The sequence below is a fragment of the Babylonia areolata genome, chromosome 25, assembly GCF_041734735.1.
Source record: "Babylonia areolata isolate BAREFJ2019XMU chromosome 25, ASM4173473v1, whole genome shotgun sequence".
In the NCBI taxonomy this organism is placed as follows: Eukaryota; Metazoa; Mollusca; class Gastropoda; order Neogastropoda; family Buccinidae; genus Babylonia; species Babylonia areolata.
The window spans coordinates 30,494,870-30,518,264 of record NC_134900.1 but is presented as its reverse complement, the minus strand read 5'-3'; the positions used below and the strand labels follow the sequence as shown (position 1 = coordinate 30,518,264).

The following is a 23,395-nucleotide window of genomic DNA, read 5'->3' as shown; positions in this document are numbered from 1 at the left end:
CTGTGATAACCGTCTTTCTCAACACATCTACGAGAAGCCTACAAAACTAATACAGATATATAAACAGTGATTACAAAAATCACACAAAGCCACTGAAGGTGAAATGCTCCTCTGAAGGCTATGGTGGGAGTGTGGTTTTTGTAAACCTGGAAAGTTGGCAGCCTGGGTCCAGGAGCCGAAGCAGATGTCTTAATACCAAAAACAAAATAAAAAGAAAGGGGAGGGAACAAAAGAATCAGAGCTTCCGATAATGCCTAAATTTAAGTCCTGACGCTTTGAAAAAGAAAAGGACACACTCTTTGCTCAAAGAACGGGTCCCATGAACATTTTAAGACTGAATAAAAAATCGGAACGTCAGCTTACCTTCTTTTTTTTGTGTGTGTATGTGCGTGTCTGTGTGTGTGTCTGTGTGTGTGTGTGTAGCAATGCAGATTTCATCAGAACGAGCAACACTGGAGTGACCCTCTGAAGGTAGTCTGTGACCCTCTGGAATTACGGTAAAATGGTTCCCAACTTCCAAGAAGGTATGACAGAGAAAAACCACCACCGTGTGATGGTCTGGTTACCTCATCCTCCAGCCGGTTGATCAGTTCCAACTGGACCCTGACGTCCGTCTTGCTGCGGTCGTCCACTTTGTGCACATGCCTCAGGTGTCTGCAACAAAACACACACACATCAGTCTGTGTACATGCCTCAGATGTCTGCAACAAAACACACACATCAGTCTGTGTACATGCCTCAGGTGTCTGCAACAAAACACACACATCAGTCTGTGCACATGCCTCAAGTGTCTGCAACAAACACACACATCAGTCTGTGCACATGCCTCAAGTGTCTGCAACACACACATCAGTCTGTGCACATGCCTCAAGTGTCTGCAACAAACACACACATCAGTCTGTGCACATGCCTCAAGTGTCTGCAACAAATACACATATCAGTCTGTGCACATGCCTCAAGTGTCCGCAACAAATACACATATCAGTCTGTGCACATGCCTCAAGTGTCCGCAACAAATACACACATCAGTCTGTGCACATGCCTCAGGTGTCTGCAACAAAACACACACATCAGTCTGTGTACATGCCTCAGGTGTCTGCAACAAAACACACACATCAGTCTGTGTACATGCCTCAGGTGTCTGCAACAAAACACACACATCAGTCTGTGTACATGCCTCAGGTGTCTGCAACAAAACACACACATCAGTCTGTGTACATGCCTCAGGTGTCTGCAACAAAACACACACATCAGTCTGTGTACATGCCTCAGGTGTCTGCAACAAAACACTCACATCATCGGGTGTCATGCCGCAGTGTCGGCAACAGTAACTCTCACATCTGGCCGGGTGTTCATGCCGCAAGTGTCTGCAACACATACACAGCAGGTTGTGCTCATGCCTCAGGTGGTCCGCAACCAACCACTCACATCAGTCTGTGCACATGCCTCAGGGTCTGCAACAAATACACACATCACTGGTTGTGATCACATCATTCGAAAGGGTTTCATCTGATGGACCGTTGCTTTTTTTTTTTTTTTTTTTTTTGGGGGGGGGGGGGGGGGGGGGGGGGGGGAGGGGGTGACACACACCTGCACACACACACGCACACACACACACACAGTGACACACAATGCATGCACGCACAAAAATGCACAGTAACTCAATGACACATACACACACTCAACTCGCCCACATGCAGATGCATGCACACACACACACACACACACACACACACAGCAGAGTGACACACACACAAGTAAACACAGTTATACAAACACCTGCACACACACACACACGCACACACAGTGACACACAAATGCATGCACGCACAAAAATGCACAGTAACTCAATGACACATACTCACACACACACAGTGACACACGCACACACACAGTGACACAGAAAGAGACAACACATTTACACACACACACACACACACACACTGTATATAAATAAACATGAACTCCCAAATCTGGTGAAATAACATTCTGCTCACCATCTCTTCACCCATCTAAACCCCTAGAAGCACACATTCCTCTGTCATGTGTGCTGTGTCAGCAAGTGTGTGTGACTGTGTGTGTGCGCGGGTGTGTGTGTGTGTGTGTGTGTATGTGTGTGTGTATGTGACTGTGTGAGTGTGCGTGTGTATGTGTGTGTGTGTGTGACTCTGTGTGTGTGTGTGTGTGTGTGTGTGTGTATGTGTGTGTGACTGTGTGACTGTGTGTGTGTGTGTGTGTGTGTGTGTGTATGTGTGTGTGTGACTGTGTGTGTGTGTGTGTGTGTGACTCTGTGTGTGTGTGTGTGTGTTTGTGTGTGTCTGCATGTGTGCACAAGTGCCTTCTTGCTTGTCAACTGCTATGAATGTCAGTCAAACCAACAACCTTCATCCCTGTGCAGGTCTTGCCTTTTCATGCAAGCTCACATTTTCGTGACTGGATGCATGCTTGCATTTTGCACATCATGTATGCTCATGTTTCTGTAACACTTAATTTCTATAACTGGTAGCCCAGTTTCTACACAGGCTGCTACAGTACAATGCAACAATATGTACACCCAGTTTCTACAATTGCATGTACATTTTAGAGTTTCTCTAACAGCATTTAGTGACCAGCATGCACACACACACACACACACACACACACACACACACACAATGTACTCTCTTGTTTCTGTAACAGAAAGTAACCCCCAGTTTCAGTTTCAGTTTCAGAAAGAGTGCTGGCTGCCATCTATCCATACACTCCTGCCTGTACGGGTTCACCTCCTCCCTCCCTTCCCCACCCCCCCCCCCCCCACACAACCCCCCCCCCCCCAACCCCTCCCTTCCCCCACCCCTACAACAACAACTGCCTGCAGACATCCTGTTGACTTAAGGGGTTATGCACATAACACAGGAAAGGACTCTGCTCACTCCTCTCACTCTCAACAACAACAACAGGAAAATGGACCATACACACACACACACACAGGCACGCACACACACACACACACACACACACACACACAGAGGCACGCACACACACACACACACACTTTGCACACAATACAGGCTGTCTGAAACCACCACCACCACCTCTCCCCCCCCCCCCCACACACACCCACCCCTCTCTCTCTCTCTCTCTATCCCCTCCCCTTTTCCTATTGACAGTGACAAATGTTGTCAAAACAATGCCAAGTTAACTGTTGTCCCATTATTTGCTGGCCTTTTTATTCCCCTTTGTCCTACATTATGTGTGTGACCCGAGTGATACAGGACCGTGTAGAAACATGACTGCTGATAGTATAATACAGGGCAGAAAACAAGATGTGATAAATTCCAAGTCACGAACCCAACGTGACTTGACAACTGTGTTATGATTGACACTCAAGTTTGTTTTTTTTCATATGTGTGTGTGTGTGTGTTTTCGTTGTTGTTGCTGTTCGTTTGTTGTTGTTTTTTTATTTGTTTATTTATTGTCATTGTTCTTACTTTAAATGTACTTCCACCTCTCACCTCCCCTCACAATCAACAACCATCCCCCCCCCCACCCCCACATAACCCCCTCCACCCTCTCACGTCCCCTCACAATCAACAACCATCCCCCCCACCCCCACATAACCCCCTCCACCCTCTCACCTCCCCTCACAATCAACAACCATCCCCCTCCCCACATAACCCCCTCCACCCTCTCACCTCCCCTTACAATCAACAACCATCCCCCCCCCCCCCAACATAACGCCCTCCACCCTCTCACCTCCCCTCACAATCAACAACCTTCCCCCCCCCCCCACATAACGCCCTCCACCCTCTCCCCTCCCCTCACAATCAACAACCTTCCCCCCCCCCTCCCCACATAACGCCCTCCACCCTCTCACCTCCCCTCACAATCAACAACCATCCCCCCCCCCCCCCACATAAACCCCCTCCACCCTCTCACCTCCCTCACAATCAACAACCATCCCTCCCCCCCCCCCCCCCCCGCCCCCCACATAACCCCCTCCACCCTCTCACCTCCCCTCACAATCAACAACCATCCCCCCCCCACCCCCCACATAACGCCCTCCACCCTCTCAAAGAAACTGTGTGGGAAGTACACTGGGGGAGGAAGTGGTGGCACAGAAGGGTGACACACTCTGACCTGCACATAAGAAGTTGGTCATCAAACAGACTGTTTGACTTGCTCACTGCGGCAGTAAACTTATCACCACCCACAACCGAAGAACCACCACTGTTGATCAACAATGTCTAGCAGACATTCAAGATTAAGAAAGGGGGGCAAAACAACAGGGCTAGAAATTCCCAGATAAATTTCAAATGCATCCCCACCCCCCAAACAATCACTACTTGTTCTCCTAAAGTAAAATAACCGTTTATATAAGCAACTGCCAACAGTACAATGACATGTTCCAGAACAAAGTCAATTAAAATGTGCCAACGATGGCATGCTCTGACATGCGGCGCTTGCGCAAGAATACAAACAAAAGGCAGTAAATCTATTGTTTATGCACAAATGCTATTTCTTCTATGGAACACGCATCATCTAAGTGAGAACAAATGCTTCCATTAAAAAAAAATTTTAAAAAGGGGGTTGGAGGGTCGGAGGGTGGAGGTGTTAATGTGAAAAAGGGAAGAAGAAAAGTGGGACCAGTCAGCACTGAAGCGAACCACAAAGCCACCCTTCCACTGACACCAACACTGGTCGCTCAACAGACAAGTGGATGAGAGCGTTTCCGCTTGTCCGCCACAAGATTTACTGGACAATCAGACAAGACAAAGGAGACTGGCAGATACAGAGGAGTTGGTGACACACACAGAGAACAAAACGCCCTGTTCATGATGATGTACACGACATGCATACATCCTGCAGGCAAGAACAGCTCACGAAACCTGAAGCCCCTTCGGGCAGATGACACCACCACCTGTCAAACCACTTTATGGACAACGCGCCCCAGTTTTGATGGAAAGGGATCAACCCTCTTTTTACAAACACCTTGTGACACCTTGTTACATGACAAACTGCTCGCACCCATTTCCTTTTTGATGGGTTGCAACAGCCAAGCGGTTAAAGCAGACCTTCCGTCAGATGACAGTCCTAGGTTTGAATCCCAGTCACAGGATCTGGTGGGTTAACCCTTTCAGCCCTTTAAGGTCATCTGCCTGTGCAGCCTTCCCAGCCTGGGATGTTTTGGCCTGGCTGCATGAACGGGAAGGGGTGCTTCACTTCAGGCACAAAGTTATAGCAGCCGCTCAACCAGCAGCTAACGAACATCACAGTATGACAGAAATGTAATTTTAACACAAATTACTGAAGTCTCAAGACAAAGGACTTGTATTTGTAACTTTAAATAAAAAAACAGAAATTCTCAAATGTCAGCTTCTGTCGATGTTGAAGGTTGTGGGCTATGTCCTTGATTGTCTACACTGGTTGTTAATTTCATCTCCTCCACTTTCCCATGAATTATCCAAAAATATATATATATATATAAAACAAATCATCATTATCTAGGCTGAATTCCCTGCAAAAGTCAATGATAATGTCATTGAGCTCTAAACTGCGCAGTAAGCCTTTGACGTTTCACCATACTGATGTGGAAAACCGGATAAAAAAAAACCACACTATTCATTTGATTTTTGGAGCCAAACTTTGTGTGCCACTGAGGAAGGAAGTTAAGTTGGGAGTTACTTCCCTTACATAGCAGTTTAATGCATGATAATGAGCTGATGAACCAGTTTAAATAAACGGGTTTCTTCACTCGCCTGTCAGGCGGGCTCAAGCAGTGAAACGGCGATCAGCGGCGCACACCTCTCAGGTGGACGCAGGGCTGAATGGGTTAACTCACTCGGTACGGCCAGTCCTCTCTTCTCCTCTACACAGACCCCTCGGATGTCCAGTGGGTGTCTGAATGACCCAACCTTTAGCGTCCGTCGTCAGAATTGTGGTATTCTTTGTCAACATTCACCTCTTCAGTATAAGAGCCTTCCACTTGCAATATTTTGATGATGGTAATTGGGGTGAAACGCTGTTAACGTCGTCTCTTTCGCCGTTCATATGGAGAGAGTTAAGAGATATCTGGTCATGCCTGTACCCCCTTCAATGTGTATACCCAGTCAGAAGATCAAACACACATGTTAAAGAACCCTGTAATCCATGTCAACAATTGGAGGGTAATGGAAACAGAAACATACCCAGCATGCCCGTACCCCGAAAACAGAGTATGGCTGCCTAAAAGCCAAGGTAAAAATGGTGACACAGTGGACTGCCGACGCTTGAACTGCGACGGACGAACCCGGGTGTGGCTGTGTATGGGGGAATCTAAATGAGCGGCGTGGGAGTAATGCCACTGAAACAGTGCAGATGATGGGGCAGCAAAAAAAATAAATAAATAAAAATAAAAAGGTGACACATGTAAAAAGTCCAGTCGTGCATGCAAGTGAATGCTGGTGGTTGCAGCCCACAACCACTGAAGAGTTTTTTTCTCTCTCGGCAAGTCGGGCCGGGCCCTCAAGGAATGACCAGCAGGTCATGTTTATGTGCAGGTCAAGTATCTACCCTTCTCAATCTTCTTCCATCCCCCCTGCCCCCCCACCTCCCCACCCCACCCCGCAGCTCTTCCCCTCTCACTGTCAAGTCCCCCAACCCCCCCCCCCCCCACACACACACACACACCCACCCCCCACCCTTCAAATTATGTAGCCAAAGTACAGAGGAGATGAAAGTGGCGAGTATGAATAAGTCCTACTGCTTTTAACCACTATGAAAAACATCTCTGCAGTTGACCTAACCGATTTTCCCCCACCCCCCAACCCCCGCACCCACCCGCAACCCCCCCTTTTTTTTTTCTTTCTTTATTGTGGACTTGCCCTAGTTTATGTCAAAAATAATAATTAAAACGCTCTCTTTCATAAAACAGCTTGTTTACAAGGTACACTGAAGAGCTACTTCTTTCAATTTCCTTTCTCTCTTCTTTCACACACACACACACACACACACACACACACATACGCTTCAGTGACTGTCCCAAATTAAAAACACACAAACCCAAACAAACCATCCAAGATTATATACATTTAAAAAAAAATTTTTTTAAATGCTTTCAGGTAGAGAAAAAAAAAAACTCTCTCTTTTGAAAACACAATGAAAACCTCCTAGAGGGGAACTTCACTCTTTACTGAAGAGACAAGATGTCTAATATTGATATACACCCTGGTGGCACAAAACCTCCCCCCCCCCACCCACCCTCCCCTTCATTCCTACAAACCTGTCATAACCTATATGTTGTGTGAAGTCTCTGTGCTTTGCACAAACAGCAGAAAGGTAACCTATATATATGTAGTTTAGAGTCTCTTGCAATGCACATATAGCAGGAAGAGGTGAGTTGGGGAATGACTCTGTTTCAGTTAAGAAAGTGTTGAAATGTGTGGAATTGTCCAAACAAGTAGTACACACACACACACACACACACACACACACACACAAGGGGTAGGGGGGCAGGACTGTGGGAGTGGGGGTGTGGAGAACCCACTCACCTGGCGAAGGTTGAGAAGTCATCACAGTGGGCCTCACAGCCAGGCCACTGGCACATCTTCTGTCGGTACAACGCCGTGTTCAACGGAATGTCTGCTGATGCTGCTACAGATGGTGACGATGAGGATGACAATGACAAGGCTTTGGAGATGGAGTCCTTTTCTGACGACAGTCCTGGAGAAAAAAAAAAACAAACAAAAAAAACACACAGATATGCATTAAAATACAATTAACATAACCATCTCCATGTCGAGGCTAAGCAACCAGAATGCATTACATGCACCTATTAGGGCACACACACACACACACACACACACAAAATACATGCACATGTCCAAGCTTTCATTCAGTTGTGCACACACACAGATATGTACACAGACTCACACACGCACACCAATATGCACACACACACACACACACACACACACACACACACACACAAACTAATGCAAACACTAAGCTCTTCTTTTCTTCTCTGTGGGTTACACACATCACAGTGCAATTCATGTGCACGAGCACGCACGCACGCACGCACACACACACACACACACACACACCTGAAACAACAACACATGATGAAGAGATCTTTTCAAATGAAGGGCATCATCAACACACTTTAACACACTGTGTCACTGAATGTCAGCCTGCTGTGAAGTGTTTTGCTGGTTACAGTAAAAAGCAAGACAGCTTGAATCAGACTATCAAAACATCAATCCTAATATTCAATACAAAAACTATTGAGAAAATGCTACTCCACATGAACTGGAGAGATGGGAATGAAAATGTCACACACACACACACACACACACACACACAGCCCACCCCTCTCCTCTCAACCCTCTCTCCCTTCAACAAACATGCTCACAAAAGGCAGCCATACCTGGTACATGCATGCCCACACCCCCTCCCCCCTCCCCTACAAACACACACACACACACGCACACGCACACGCACACACACACTGTAATTATTTACTTCTACTGTCAGCCTCAGTTACACTTAAATGTATTCAGTCCTATTTTCAATCCCACTGGTGCAGAACCAGTCCACGTCAACCACATGATAATGCAGCACAGAACAAAAGTTACAATGTGCTTCCAAACAAGCACACAGACTATGAATTGTGTATGACTGGAAAAATAATAATACAGAGGAAAAGAGAGAAAAAAAAAAAAAACACTGACTATGAATTGTGGATGACTGGATAAACAGGAATACAGAAGGAAAGAGAAACAAGTCAAAGGACAGGGAGAAGGAAAGGGAAACAAGTCAAAGGACAGGGGGTGGGGGGGAGCAGAAAAAAATGGAGATTCAAGATTCAAGCTTCAAAAACTTTATTACTCAAGGATAAAGATTTTAGGCATCGCCCAGTCTTCCAATCTGTCCTTGTGACAACAATGACAATAACAGCATTAACGATAACGACACAAAAAGGAGGAGTTTGTTAACACTGCTACATCTACTGCTACTACAACGAAGAATGATCACCATCATCATCATCATTAACATCGTAAAAAGTAATAAAACGAAAGCATTCATACATTCATGTCCATACACATGCACACACTCTCTCCACCCCACACACACACACACACACACACACACACACACATACTTATGCACATACAGAGACATGACCGAAGTGAGAAACATATAGCGGACATAAAGAAAACAGAGAAGCACAACTTTACCATTGCACATATACAAAAGTGAGAGACAGACAAAGAGAGAGAGAGAGGGGAGGGCCGGGGGTAGAGAGAGAGAGAGAGGCAGAAAGAGAGAAGCCAAAGAAAACGGTACAGATATACACATGTACACTCTCCCCGCCTGTCCCCCTTCCAATGATGATGACGGCACGTGACGCACCAGAAAAGAAATTAATGGGAGAGTTTAAAAAAAAAAAACAATTTTATACCCTTTCCATCTGATTACGTATTATATTTTACATTCAAACACCAAAGTGACAGCTGTATTATCAATTGTCTCTCCAGTCAATGGGAAACCATTTACAGCTTAGTCTTTTGTGAAGGACCATGACTCTCAAACTAGGAGGCAAAATTGCACTGGCTCTTAGTGCTGCAGCCTTGTGGGCTAGTTGGCCTTTGGGAACCATCCCCAACGCCGACTGTCCTAAAACCTTCTTGGCCGAGAGAGTGGGGATTTAACTTGGGCAAGACACTCTCCACTATAATCAAATTCTAGCCCAGATAGTCGGGACAGCAGTTGCCTCCTCTGCTGTTCTGATGGTCATAGACACAACTATCATATATATAATGGAATAGTGTTAAACATCAAAATTTGTAAAAGGGAACAAAAATAGGACGGCATACCAACAGCAAAAAACAAAACATAAGGAACTGAAAAGTAAAAACAGAAAAAAAAAAAAATTGAATGGAGTTGGAGGAAACAGGCATCCGATTAAAAAAAAACAACAAAAAAACTCTTTTTTTTTTTTATCATCTGATTCTGGGAAAAGTACCAACACTAAGGGTTTGCACGTGCAGTAAAAGTTGGTTTCAATTAACAACACCCCCCCCCCCCCCCCCTCCCATCCCCTCTCCCCATTTCCATCCTGACCCATTCCCCACTTCCAACAACCAGTTCATATCCACATCAATGCGATAAATACAATGACATTAATGCTCCATCTGCAAAAGTATAAAATTTTAAAAAAATTAATTAAAAAAAAAAACTTTTTTTTTTTCAAAGCACTAAGCACCTCTCTGTTTATTATATGTCAAAGGTTGTTGTTTATCAAGAACAGGTGTGACATGATTACAACATCCCCCCCCCCCCCCATCCCTCCCCCCTCATCCCTAATGCCATACAGGTTGCTGCAACATTTGGCAATAATGTATGAACATGACTAGAAGGCCACCGGTTGGGTACCATCATTATTTTCCCCATTCCGCGTTGAAAACCTTTTTAGTATTAGATGCCGCGTACGGTTTATTACGATCAGGGTAATTTGTTTTCACGACCCATTATATATCCTTTTTCAACATTGTGCACTGTTGTTGTTTTTATCTCTAGTGGGGTTTTTTGTTTGTTTGTTTGTTTGTTTTTTAAGAGTGAGTGTGTGTGTGTGTGTGTGTGTGTGTGTGTGTGTGTGTGTGTGTGTGTGTGTGTGAATGTAAGTGTTTGTGTGTGTGTGTGTGTGTGTGTGTGTGTCTGTGTCTGTGTGTGTGTTGTTTTTTGGGGTGGGTTGGGGGGAGGGGGGATGTTTTGTTTTTGTTTGTTTGTTTATATATATATATATATATATATCTGAGTTTTTGTTGTTTTTTTAATATCTCATCTGTCATTATAACAGCACAGGGAAGAAAATCACATTCTACGTCCTCCCATTTTATTTGCAATGCACAGGTCAAGGCTCCCTGGTCCGTCAACCAACTCACACTGCTAAACAATTCCTTCATTCAAAGTTTCTTAAAGTTATCATACTGCACTCAGACAGAGTGTGCTGATGTCAGGGGCAGCAAAATTCACATCCCGCACTGTGCCTGGGGCTCAGCAGTTTTCAACTCTCTCCATGCGAACGGCGAAAGAGACGACGTTGACAGCGTTTCACCCCAATTACCATCATCACAATATTGCAACCGGAAGGCTCTTATACTGAAGAGGTGAATGTTGACAAAGAATACCACAATTCTGACGATGGAAGCTAAAGGTTGGGTCATTCAGACACCCACTGGACATCCGAGGGGTCTGTGTAGAGGAGAAGAGAGGACTGGCCGTACTGAGTGAGTTAATCAGAGTTAACCTTTCCAAAACACACAACACCATGTCGAAACAAACCTCGAAAACCCGACCTCGGGTGAACACTGGACACACGTCCAAATGCCTGATGGGTGCAATAGCCAAATGGTTAAAGCGCTGGACTTTCAATCTGAGGGTCCCGGGTTTGAATCTCCGTGACGGCGCCTGGTGGGTAAAGGGTGGAGATTTTTCCGATCTCCAAGGTCAACATATGTACAGATCTGCAAGTTCCTGAACCCCCTTCGTGTGTATACACAAGCAAAAGATCAAATATGCACGTTAAAGATCCTGTAATCCATGTCAGCGTTCGGTGGGTTATGGAAACAAATACATACCCAGCATGCACATTCCCGAAAGCGGAGTATGGCTGCCTACATGGCGGGGTAAAAACGGTCATACACGTAAAAGCCCACCCGTGAACGTGGGAGTTGCAGCCCACGAACGCAGAAGAAGAAGTCCAAATGCCCAACAGATTCTACCATGGTGCTCCCTCCAACATTTGTATGTTGATTTTTTGCTGACAATGATCTGGAACTGAGGAATGCATGTGGAGATGTCTGTACGAGGATGGAAACAAGCAGCAAAGACGGAAATACAGAGAATACAAGAATTACAACAACAACAAAACTACCTCTTCATACAAAGTTCACATGGACCTCTGACTCATTCATTCTGTGCTTTGTCAAAATCATTATCTTCATCATAACAGTAACAAAAACAACAAAAAGAACTGGGGGGGTGGGGTGGTGGGGAGAATGTTTATGGGCTTACACAGCAATAAACTGGTCCAAAGATAATTATTCAGACCCAACAGGCCATTACGTCCTTATTTCAATATTCGTCATGCAATGTGTTTGTGATTCTGGGATGATGAAAATCTCTCTCTCTCTCTCTCTCTCTCTCTCTCTCTGTCATGTCTGGTAGAGAGACAGACACTAGACAGCGAGACACACAAAAACAGAGGAAGAGACAGGGAGAAAGAGACAAAGACACAGACAGGGTGGGGGGGAGGTTGTAAGAACACGTCATGGTTTCTTCCTAACCTCCACCCCCCTGCGGGAGCCCCCCATCCCTCCATCCCCCCCCCCCTTTATTTTCTTTTAATTTCTCCACACACCACCCTTCTTACACCCTCCCCTCTCTCTCTTCCCCTCCCCACACCCCTCTCCCTAACAAAAAAAAAAAAGGAAATAAAACCAACACATCTTTTCCTGCAGGAGGGAATAACTTTTTCAGCAAATAACAGCCACAGCCAAGCAGTGCAGAGCTGCCCAATACAAGCAACACCAACACCAGCAGTCAGTCTCTGTCTCTCTCTCTGACACTCTCTTTCGCTCTCTCTCTCTCTCTCTCTCCTTCTGTCTCTAGCCAAGGGTCCAAAGTAAACACGAAACCAGAGTGCTAGAGCTTCTGACAGGCTTGTTTACTTTTTATTGTTATTGTCCCCCCCCCCCACCCCCACCCCCACTCCCCACCGCCCCCTCCTCCTCCTCCCCTCCACTGCTGCATGCACGCTACCATGTTGATGCTAAGGGAGGGTTTGGGGGTGGGTGGGGGCATGGGGAGGGTAGGGGGAGTGGGATCAGACGTGAAAGAGTAAACAGGCATCCCCCATCCCATCACCCCCACCACCACCACCACCCCACCCCCACTCCCTCCCTCTTGCAGCCATGTTGATGCTAGGAGTGTGAGGTAGTAGAGATGGGGTGGGGTGAGGGAGGTCAGGGGGGGCTGGGGTGGGGGGGGTCAGACGTGAAAGCGTAAACAGGCATTCCCTCCCCCGCCCCCACCTCCCTTCCCAGTCAACAAACAATGCAGGGTAAACACAAGAGGGGGGGATGGGTCATATGGGGTGGAAGTTGGGCTGGGGGGTGGGGGATGGGTGGGTTTGAGGTGGAGGCGGGTGGGGGTTGGGGGAGGAGGGTCCTGCTTTCCCCCAGGACTGGTTATGCCATCATCCTTGCTGCACCAATAGTTGTTTGTTTCCAGTGGACCAAGACTCTCTCTCTCTCTCTCTCTCTCTCTGAGTTGACTCATGCCATTTAAATTCTCCTCTCCCTCCCTCCCTCCCCATCTCTCTCTCTCTCTCTCTCTTGACTAAGAATCTCTGAGTCATACTCTTTTAAACTGATTGGAAGAAAATTATTTCTATTAATTTTTTTTTTTTTTTTAATGAACTCTCATCTGAAAGCAGCTAAAAATTTGTTGTTGTTGAAGTGGTGGTGCATGCATCAGTAAATGTGAATGCATGTGCATGTTCCCTTTCTCTCTCTGTGTGTGTGTGTGTGTGTGTGTGTGTGCACGCGCGCACGCACACACACAGCGCACGCATGTGCAGATACGTGTGTGCATGCATGCGCAGGATTGAGCGGGCATGCCTATGTGTGTGCAAGCACATAATCCATTCACAGGCATACTTCCATTTGTCCACTTTGACATCACAATCCACACACACACACACACACACACAACTCAACAGAACTACCCTTGCCCTGTCCCTCTATCTGTCACCTCCCAACGACTACAAATCACACGTACACGCTTCTCAGAAAGTTACGGACCACTTTCATAAAAACAGGTTCGTTTTCATAAAAAATATCAAGAAACTAAGATGGCTTAAAATCATGCAGCCTACTACTACAAGCTTCTCATTAAACACACTCTGAACATCTGTCGATACGCCTGGTTTGCGTCAGTTTGACATGGCACAGTATGTGATCCGAAATCTGTTTTAGATACACAAGCACCATGAGCAGCTTTAAGATAATATACACATACCAAAAAAAAAAGTTTCAGCCAAAAAAACCGACAGTTTTTCAGTGGTCCATAGACAATAGCTGTGGAGTGGGTTGTTTTGTTGTGGGTTTTTTTTCATGTAAAGAGTTAGTAACAATACAAGTAGGCACACTGACACATAAGTTACATGCACAAGAGGCTGACTACTGCCTTCTCCTCCCTCCCTGGCCCCACCCTCTACATCTCACTCTCACAAACATGCACAACATAAAAGACAGGCAAAGGCTGGCATGCACACACAAAAGACAATTGCACACACACATGCAAATATACTCTCTCTCTCTCTCTCTCTCTCTCTCTCTCACACACAGAGACTTCGCAGACAGACATGGCCATGTGAACCTTTCAGTACTTTTCATTTACACACTACACGACTCACTCTTAAAAAAAAATAAAATAAAATAAAAAAAAAAAAAAAAAAAAAAGCTTACTTCCGCCACAACCACTCCCCTCTCTGTCTCTCTCCCATTCCACACCCACCTAACCTCCCTTTCTCCTAAAAAAAAATATTTTAAAAAGTTCAGAAACTCCCACCAACTCTCCCCCCCCCCCCCTCTCTCTCTCTAAATTAACCAACTTCTACCACTGCCCCTCCTCTTCCACCACCACCCCACCCCCACCCCAAACTGGCCCTCCCTCTCTCTCACTCTCCCTCCTTGCCTCAAAGAAAACAAGCGGCACACAAACTCCTCCTCCCACCACCACCACCACCACCACCAATCGAACAGCAAGTAACACCATTCCATGCAAGCACCCTCCACATACCCCAAAACCGTGATGAGTGCGGTGGTGATCGAATAAATGGGGTGCTGAATTCTCGCCGGAGTTTCCGGAGTTCGATCCCCGGTTTCAACACACCTGGTGAGTGAAGGCTGGAGATTTTTCCCACCTCCCGGGGCCACACGTAGGCAGACCTGCCAGTGCCTGAACCATCTTCACGTGTTGCACGCAAAACATCAAATACGCTTGAGAAAGAATTCTGAAATCCATGTCAGTGTTTTTGATGGGTTGTGGAAACACGAAAACGCCCAGCATGCAACCACGACAGATTCATCAGCAAGTTGGTGTTGATTGTGTAAATATGAAAAGAAGAAGAAGAGCAAAAGAACTTAAGAAGAACAAAAAATACACACAAACAACTCAGTTACATAACAACCAACCCAAAACAACCCACACAAACACTACCCACCCCCACACACCAACACCTACCACAAAAAAAAAAAACAAAAAAGAAACAAAAACAAACACAATACACAAAACAGACCACAGGTCTACTGCCAACAAAGACACGCTCCCCCACCCTCCCTAAGAACGTGGACAAAGGACACCAACCACACAAAAACACCACAAAACATACCCTCCCCGGAAGCAGAAGTCCCGTTGGGAAGCTGATGATGATGGCTGTTGCTGTTGACCACTGACGACAAAGAAGCTGCAGAGGCATGGGGCGTGGGGGTGGAGGGGGGCGAGGGGGCGGCGGAGTGTCCATGAGGAAGGAAGCCGTTGAGGAGGGAAGAGTTAGGAAGATGGTGGTGGGGGTTGTGGTGGGAACCACCGCCGCCGCTGCTGCTGCTGTTGTTGTTGTTGCCGTTGTGACCGCGCCCACCACCCATGTCCTCCAGACCTGTCTGGGCCGCCACCTCCTTCCACAGTTGCTGCATCTCCGCCGCTGACATCATGCCTGTTGGGAGTAAATGAAATAATAACAACATGATGATGATGATGGTGGTGGTAAAGTGATGATGGTGCTGAGGATAAACAAGAAGAAGAATATATCTATATACCCTTTTCATACCGTTTTCAAAGTTCTGTGCGTGCTTTACAAAAACACGTCAACAGACACAAAGTGTGCACGCGCACACACGCAACAAAAAACACACATACACACACAGATGACAGACGGCCAGAGAGACTTGAACAGGCTAATGGGGGAGGGAAAAGGGGGGTGGGGGGGGGGCAGCAGGACATCACGCCAATGCGATAGATATGACGTGGGAGGGGGTGGGGGACAACGGCAACAATGGAAGAAAACATCATGGAAAAAATAATGTTTGTCTCTTGGTCAGCAAGAAAAAAAAAAAGAAACTTTACTCCTGTCGGCGTGAGGGAGAGGGAGGGGTGTGGGTGTGGGTGGAGGATGGGGGGCAGGAGGGGGCAAAACGTGATTAGTATGAACGACTGAACACCGGTGTCTTTGAGGATGCCCAGAGGAATCCAATGGCCTCGCCAAAACAATCCTCCAATGGACTGCACACCGAAAGAGTTGGGACAGAGGGGAAGACAGAAAAACTGAGGACTGACAGCATTGTAGAATATGTGTGTTTGTGTGTGTGTGAACATTGTGTGTGTGTGAACATTGTATCTCCCACGGTCTGTAAAGGTCTCCCCGTGCCCCCTTCCCGCCCATTTTTTAAAAAAAACACCCAATGTCCCTGTATTTGTGTCTGAATGTGAAAGCGTGTACAAGCATGTCTTTCAAAAACTACGAATTAAAGCCACTCACTGCTGGCTGACCCACAAACGTTTGGCCAAGGAAACTCTCTAAACCCATTTCTTTCTCGGTAGGTCCTGGAAAACCTCTTCCAAGAGTGGTGTTATAAAACTATGTAGTTTCTTCTGAGCTGATAAAAAAAAAAAAAAAAAAAATCTTTCTCACAGTAGCCATGTCAAAGAAGTGGAAAACCTTTCTCCTAATAAGCAGTAATATATCAAAAAAAATTCTGCAGTTACTTTCTGGGTACATGTCATGGGAAAACTCTCCCTCTCTCTCTCCCTTCCAGCAGCAGTGAGTGTCAATGCATTCAGAAAACAGAACAGTTTCCAAAAAGAACATGCATACATCCTTAACTGACTCCCCCACAACTGTTGAACAAAACCTGTCATCGGGCTGGCGGGGGTGGGGGTGGGGGTGGGGGTGAGAATGGAGGGGGGAGGTGAGTCGTGTTTTGACAGACGGAGAGTACGGAGAGATTTGAAACGCAAAGGCAAAAGGGGGGCTGGGGGGGTTCAGCACGGGCACCCCGTCAGTGCGAGAGGCAGTAAAGTACTGTACATGTTATATGAGGAGGGGGCAACAGGGGATCAGAAGCATCGTGAAAATGGTGGGTTGTCTTTTTTAAGTCATCGGGGGAAAAACGACACTTTACTGTTGACTGGAGAGAGACAGAGAGTGTATGTGTGTGTTTAACTCTCTCCATACGAACGGCGAAAGAGACGACATTAACAGCGTTTCACCCCAATTACCATCATCAAAATATTGCAAGCGGAAGGCTCTTATACTGAAGAGGTGAATGTTGACAAAGAATACCACAATTCTGACGACGGAAGCTAAAGGTTGGGACATTCAGACACCCACTGGACATCCGAGGGGTCTGTGTAGAGGAGAAGAGAGGACTGGCCGTACTGAGTGAGTTAAAAAAAAAAAAAAGAAAAAAAAGAAAAAAGAGAGATCTAAGACCTCATTGCTCTTGTATGCTGGCTACGAGTCGGTTCATACCCCTCAGAACTCCCCCCTCCCCCACCCCCCCCCCACCCCCCCGTCTCTCTCTCTCTCTCACAATCACACACACACACAGTACATATAAAAGCATGTAAGTGACCAATTATATACACGAAAGGGAAGGGGGGGGGGGGAAAGGACATGCAGCTGTTATAATTACAATGACCAACACAGTTCCAAGAAGAAAAAAAAAGCCCCATCAGAGGCTTGACAATGCTGCGATATAAACGTAAAAAATGTGCGGTTTACACTGACTTGACCAAAGCCCCTTTGCCGAGGCGCGGAGTATGAAGACTGTACTATATTAAGTGCACAAAAACAGAGCCACGAAACAACGCTTTTCAAGCGATGTGGATGGAGGTGCAGCCTTGGTGTGGCGCGAAACTGATGCCTTAGGATTTCATAAATGATGGGTCGTCAGTAAAGAATAAAGCCTGCCATTTGTATGACCCTGTCATTACAACAGCTGCATGTCCTTTTTTTCATTATTATTTTTCCTTAAGTGTATATAACTGGTCATGTGCATGCTTTTATATATACTCTGTGTGTGTGTGTGTGTGTGTGTGTGTGTGTGTGTGTGTGTGTGTGTGTTGTGTGTGTGTGAGAGAGAGAGAGAGAGAGAGAGAGAGAGAGAGAGAGAGAGAGTGAGAGAGAGAGTGAGAGAGAGAGCGTACGGTAGTGTGAAAGCCACCGTGCCGAGGCACGGAGTATGAAGACTGTACAATATTAAGTGCACAAAAACAGAGCCACGAAACACGCTTTTCAAGCGATGTGGATGGAGGTGCAGCCTTGGTGTGGCGCAAAACTGATGCCTTGTGATTTCATAAATGATGGGTCGTCAGTAAAGAATAAAGCCTGCCATTTGTAAGACCCTGTCATTATAACAGCTGCACGTCCTCTTTTTTATTATTATTATCATTTTTCCTTAAGTGTATATAACTGGTCATGTGCATGCTTTTATATATACTGTGTGTGTGTGTGTGTGTGTGTGTGTGTGTGTGTGTGTGTTGTGTGTGTGTGTGTGTGAGAGAGAGAGAGAGAGAGAGAGAGTGAGAGAGAGAGCGTACGGTAGTGTGAAAGCCACCATGCCGAGGCACGGAGTATGAAGACTGTACTATATTAAGTGCACAAAACAGAACCACGAAACGACGCTTTTCAAGCGATGTTTACTGTAGGTGCTGCCTCGGTGTGGCGCGAAACTGATGCCTTAGGATTTCATAAATGATGGGTCGTCAGTAAAGAATAAAGCCTGCCATTTGTATGACCCTGTCATTGTAACAGCTGCATGTCCTTTTTTTTAAATTATTATTTTTCCTTAAGTGTATATAAATGGTCATGTGCATGCTTTTATATATACTCTGTGTGTGTGAGAGAGAGAGAGAGAGAGAGAGAGAGAGCGTATGTGTGTACTAAGTGTGTATAGGCGTGTGTGTTAGTGTGTATTTGTATGACCCTGTCATTATTAACAGCTGCATGTCCCTTTTATTTCTCCTTTAGTGTATATGATTGGTCATGTGCATGCTTTTATATATACTCTGTGTGTGTGTGTGTGTGTGTGTGTGTGTGTGTGTGTGTGTGTGTGTGTGTGTGAGGGTATGTGTGTACTAAGTGTGTATAGGTGTGTCTGTTTTGTGTGTTGTGGGTGGTGGGGGAGGGACGCGTGCGTTTGTCTTTGGGACTTTTCTTTTCAGTAGAAAAGTGTGGTGGGTTGCACCGAGAGCTGGATGACTTTAAAAAAAAAAAAATTTTTTATCTGAAATTGTGGTTACTCCACTAACATCGTAAAATAAAGTTCATTTCATTTCGCTTCCTCCCTCCCTCCCTTGACGGAAAACCATGAACATCATTTGTTTCTGGCTACTGAGACTCCTGAAAGACAAAGGTGGAAAGAGAAAACAGACAGTGCAGGAAAGAGGAACAGAACGGGTGGGTGGGTGGGTGTAGAGTACCGGGAAAAGGTAGCCTAGCCCAGCCCCGGAAGAGTTCCCTTGCTGTTCGCAACAACGGTACTCAGACACCAACTGTCACTTCACAACTCGGTGCTCTAAATATAACCTTCTCTCACCTGACAATCCACACACCCCTCCTACACACACACACACACACACACACACCTCGAGGTAACAGTGTCACCATCATCGTGACAGGGGTTAAAATCGTAAAACCCAAGCATGTCATTATTTTCGCCTTGTATGGGAATTAACACGAGCTCTTCGGGGGGGGCGGGGGGGGGGGGTGGAGACAACAAATGCCAGTCTTTCGAATAAATGTACGTAACGAGGCACGTTTATATTCTTTCAACATTCCAGCAATGTTTGTCCTCCGAGCAGAGAATATCAACTGAGAAAAATAAACAAACAAACTTGAAAAATAGTCATGAGTGATACAGATCAGCCTGGCTTCATTACCTTACAGGCTTCATTAGCTTTGTGAATGAACAGCCATTGGGGAGCAATCACACCAGACCGTTTAATGTGGGGGTTGGGGATGGGGGAATGTTAAATTCAAACACTTTCCTTCGCCCACTGCTGGGCGGGGGCAGGGGGGGCTAATTTTGAACGCTTTTCTTTGCCCACAACTTCCAAAAAACCGTTGGCTGAACCCCTGTTGGTGAGAAAGGAAAGGGGGGGGGGGGGGGTAAATGTTGATGGGAACAAAGGCTTGACCAGCCAAGTACACAATACAGCACTGAACAAAAGTGCACCGTTATCTATTTCCCCCCTGTAGTCTCGTCAGGTCCACTGTGAACACGTGTCTATGGTCTGGCCGTCCTGTTGGTCCCGGTCTGCTCTGATCGTGACCTGAACAGGAAAGGGCACCTGCTGCTATGCCATGTACCATGCCATGCCATGCCAGCCAACAAACAAAACGTGGGCAGACAGTGGGGAGGAGGGTTAGGGGGTGGGAGGGGGGGGGGGGGGGGGGAGGGGAGGACTACGTGATATCAGCAGTGTACGCCACAGCACTGGGCGGTCAACATGATGCAGTCGTGTAAACAGCCTCAATCTATACACACACCCCACCCACCCCCTCCTCCCCCTCTGGATTTTATCCAGGGGTCATTCTAAGTATCAGTATCAGTAGCTCAAGGAGGCGTCTCTGCGTTCGGTCATATCCATATACGCGACACCACATCTCCCAAGCTCATGCCTGACCAGCAGCGTAACCCAACGCGCTTAGTCAGGTTTTGAGAAAAAAAATAAAATAAAATAAATAAATAAAAAAAAATAAAATAACAAAAATAATAAATGAATAAATAAAAATGATAAATAAATAAATAAAATAAATTAATTTTAAAAATAATAGATAAATACATAAAAATGCTACTACTCAATCTAAGCTAGCCTCAAATGACCCCCCCCCCCCCCCCCCCCTCCTCTTCATATACCTCTTGCTGGATTTTACCCGGAGTCATTCTTGGCTAGCCCACCCCCACCTGCAAACTACCCCATTTCTGCACCTGCAAACTACCCCATTTCTGGTCAATTCACACACACACTTCGCATGGGTTAAGTTACTCCCCCACCCCCCACCCCTTCCCCCCCGGCGGTCATTTCAAACTTAGCCTAGTATATTACCCCCATATCCATTTGGAGGTGTGTAAAATCCAACCAGGGGTGTGGGGCGATGTCAGTTCTAACAATCTGAGGTTTACCCCCTGGTGCGTCATTCCAGGCTGGTCTAATATTGTAATATATGTATGTAGATCCACGGGGTTAATCAATCCGGACTATCCAGATTTGACCCGGGGGGATAAAACTATCAACAGGGGGTATGAACAGACTGCCACAAGGGAATCATTTCCACAATCGTGCGGGCATTGACAACCCCACAGGGCGTTCAGTCATTCAGTCATTCTCTGCCTGTCTGTGCCCTGTTTGTTGTTGTTGTTGTTGTTGTCTGTGGTGTGGGTGTTGTGTACAGTCAACAGACAGGTCTGTTGTTGGTGACAGGTCGTGCGTGGAGATCTGTGTGTGTGCATGTACGTACGTATGTATGTATGTATGTATGTGGGGGCCCCCCCTCTGTGAGATCTGATCAGCAATCCCCATGCAGCGTTTTTGGAATGAATGAAGATCGGGATCTATGTCGGGAGGGTGCGAGGTAGGGAGGGAGTAAGGGAAAAGGGGGAATGGGATGTGGGTGTGTGTGTGTGGGTGGGTGGGGGGGGGTGGATGGCCGGATGTGGAGGTGGAGACAGAGAGGTGTGTTACGTGTATGTGTAATTGTGAACATGTTTGTGTGTGAGTGGGTGAATGAGAGGAGGTGGAGGTGGAGGTGGAGGTGGTGTCGGTGCTTGCGTACTGGAACTGTATCATGATTCTTTTTAACTGTGTTTCCCTCTCTCTCTCCCTCTCCCTCCCCCATTACATTACTCCTCAGGTGATGTTCACTTTCCAGTGTGTTATTATTGTTGCTACTATGTTAGTATTAGTAATATCATTAATATTATCATTGTTGTTGTTGTCAGAGGTAGTTGCGGTAATAGTAGGTTTTTTTTTGTGTGTGTGTGTTTTTGTTGTTGTTGTTTTTCTTGTTCAGTGTAGTTTTGTCTTGCACTTCAACCTTCTTTTCATTGTCAAATAATGTGTGTATTTTCGCCATTGCGTTTCTGTATTGCTTGTTACATATGAACGAGCACGATATAAGCTCATGCTTGTTGTTTGCTCAAGTCTTATTAACTGAACGCTGTATTGCACCTTGTTTCTTGAAATTAAAAAATGTTTAAACCAACTGTGTTTCAGCTTTCTAAAAATCGTAATCACACTTTTCGTTTTTCTCAAGGAGGCGTCACTGCGTTGGGACAAATCCATACAAGTTACACCACATCTGCCCGGTAAAATGCCTGACAGCAGCACAACAACCAAACGCCCCAGTCAGGCCTTGAAAGCATGCATGTTATGTCTGTGTACCTGTCAGGAGTGGATTTCTTGTACACACGTTGCCAGAGGACCGCAACACTTTTGGTGCCATGGGGTCTTTCTCAATTCGCCAAGGTACGGGCCGCATACGGGACCTCGGGTTTGTCGTCTCACCCCCGATTGACAGGCTGGTGGCCTTCGCGTTGAACTTCCTGCGTTCTCTCTCTCTCCTCTCGCATCTGCCCTTCAACGACGACCCGCTTGACTCGTCTTTCTCTTTTTTCATTCTGAGCGCTGACAGATCTGTCAACTCCCCTTCGGAACGCCGGACGGACCTCCCACCCGGGCAGACAGACGTCCAGGACTCACCCCCTCTAACAACGCAACCTTCGCCGAACCCCTATGCTAAAGACCCAAGCCCTGAACAGCTTGACCATAAGGGCTTACAGCCAACAGGTGGTTAAACTCCACCAAAAGGACTTGTGTGTCATACAGTCGTCCAATCATTAATGTGTTAATTTGGATATAGAAGATGACGTGGCGCATAAAAATCTCATGGCGCAGACCTTCTATAATCATCATCATCGTCATAAAAAAGAAAATGATCTCAGAACTCAGAACTAAAAACTTTTTTTTTTTTTTTTATCCAAGGACTGAGATTTTAGGCATGGCCCAATCCTGCTACCTGTCCTTGCTGGCCTTCATCAATGGAGAAGAGGATCCAATAAAAAGTATTTCTACAATTAAATCAACGTCATCTAACAGTATTTCCAAGATTAGACGTAAATGCTCATCATCATCATCATAACACTGTTCTCTCGTTTAAAAAACAAAAAATTTTAATTAAAAAAAGAAGAAGGGAGGAGGAGGAGGACGAGGAGAATCAAACACCCAAAGACGTGCGACAGTGGTGGAATGAATTTCTTTACCTGTGACAACGATAAACAATCGATCAAATTTCTTCTAGTCGGAC

The 23,395-nt window shown here is 46.1% G+C and overlaps 1 protein-coding gene across 1 annotated transcript in view; it reads right to left on the bottom strand.

Moving 5' to 3' along the window:
* The window catches only part of LOC143299578 (uncharacterized), a 105,735-nt gene that overhangs the window by 14,336 nt on the left and 68,004 nt on the right, over positions 1–23,395 (bottom strand). The window contains exons 5-7 of the mRNA XM_076612863.1: positions 15,419–15,742; positions 7,509–7,680; positions 567–654 (exon numbers count right to left, since the gene is read on the bottom strand). Coding sequence (XP_076468978.1) covers positions 567–654; positions 7,509–7,680; positions 15,419–15,742 — 584 coding nt within the window. The remainder of the gene's footprint in view (positions 1–566; positions 655–7,508; positions 7,681–15,418; positions 15,743–23,395) is intronic.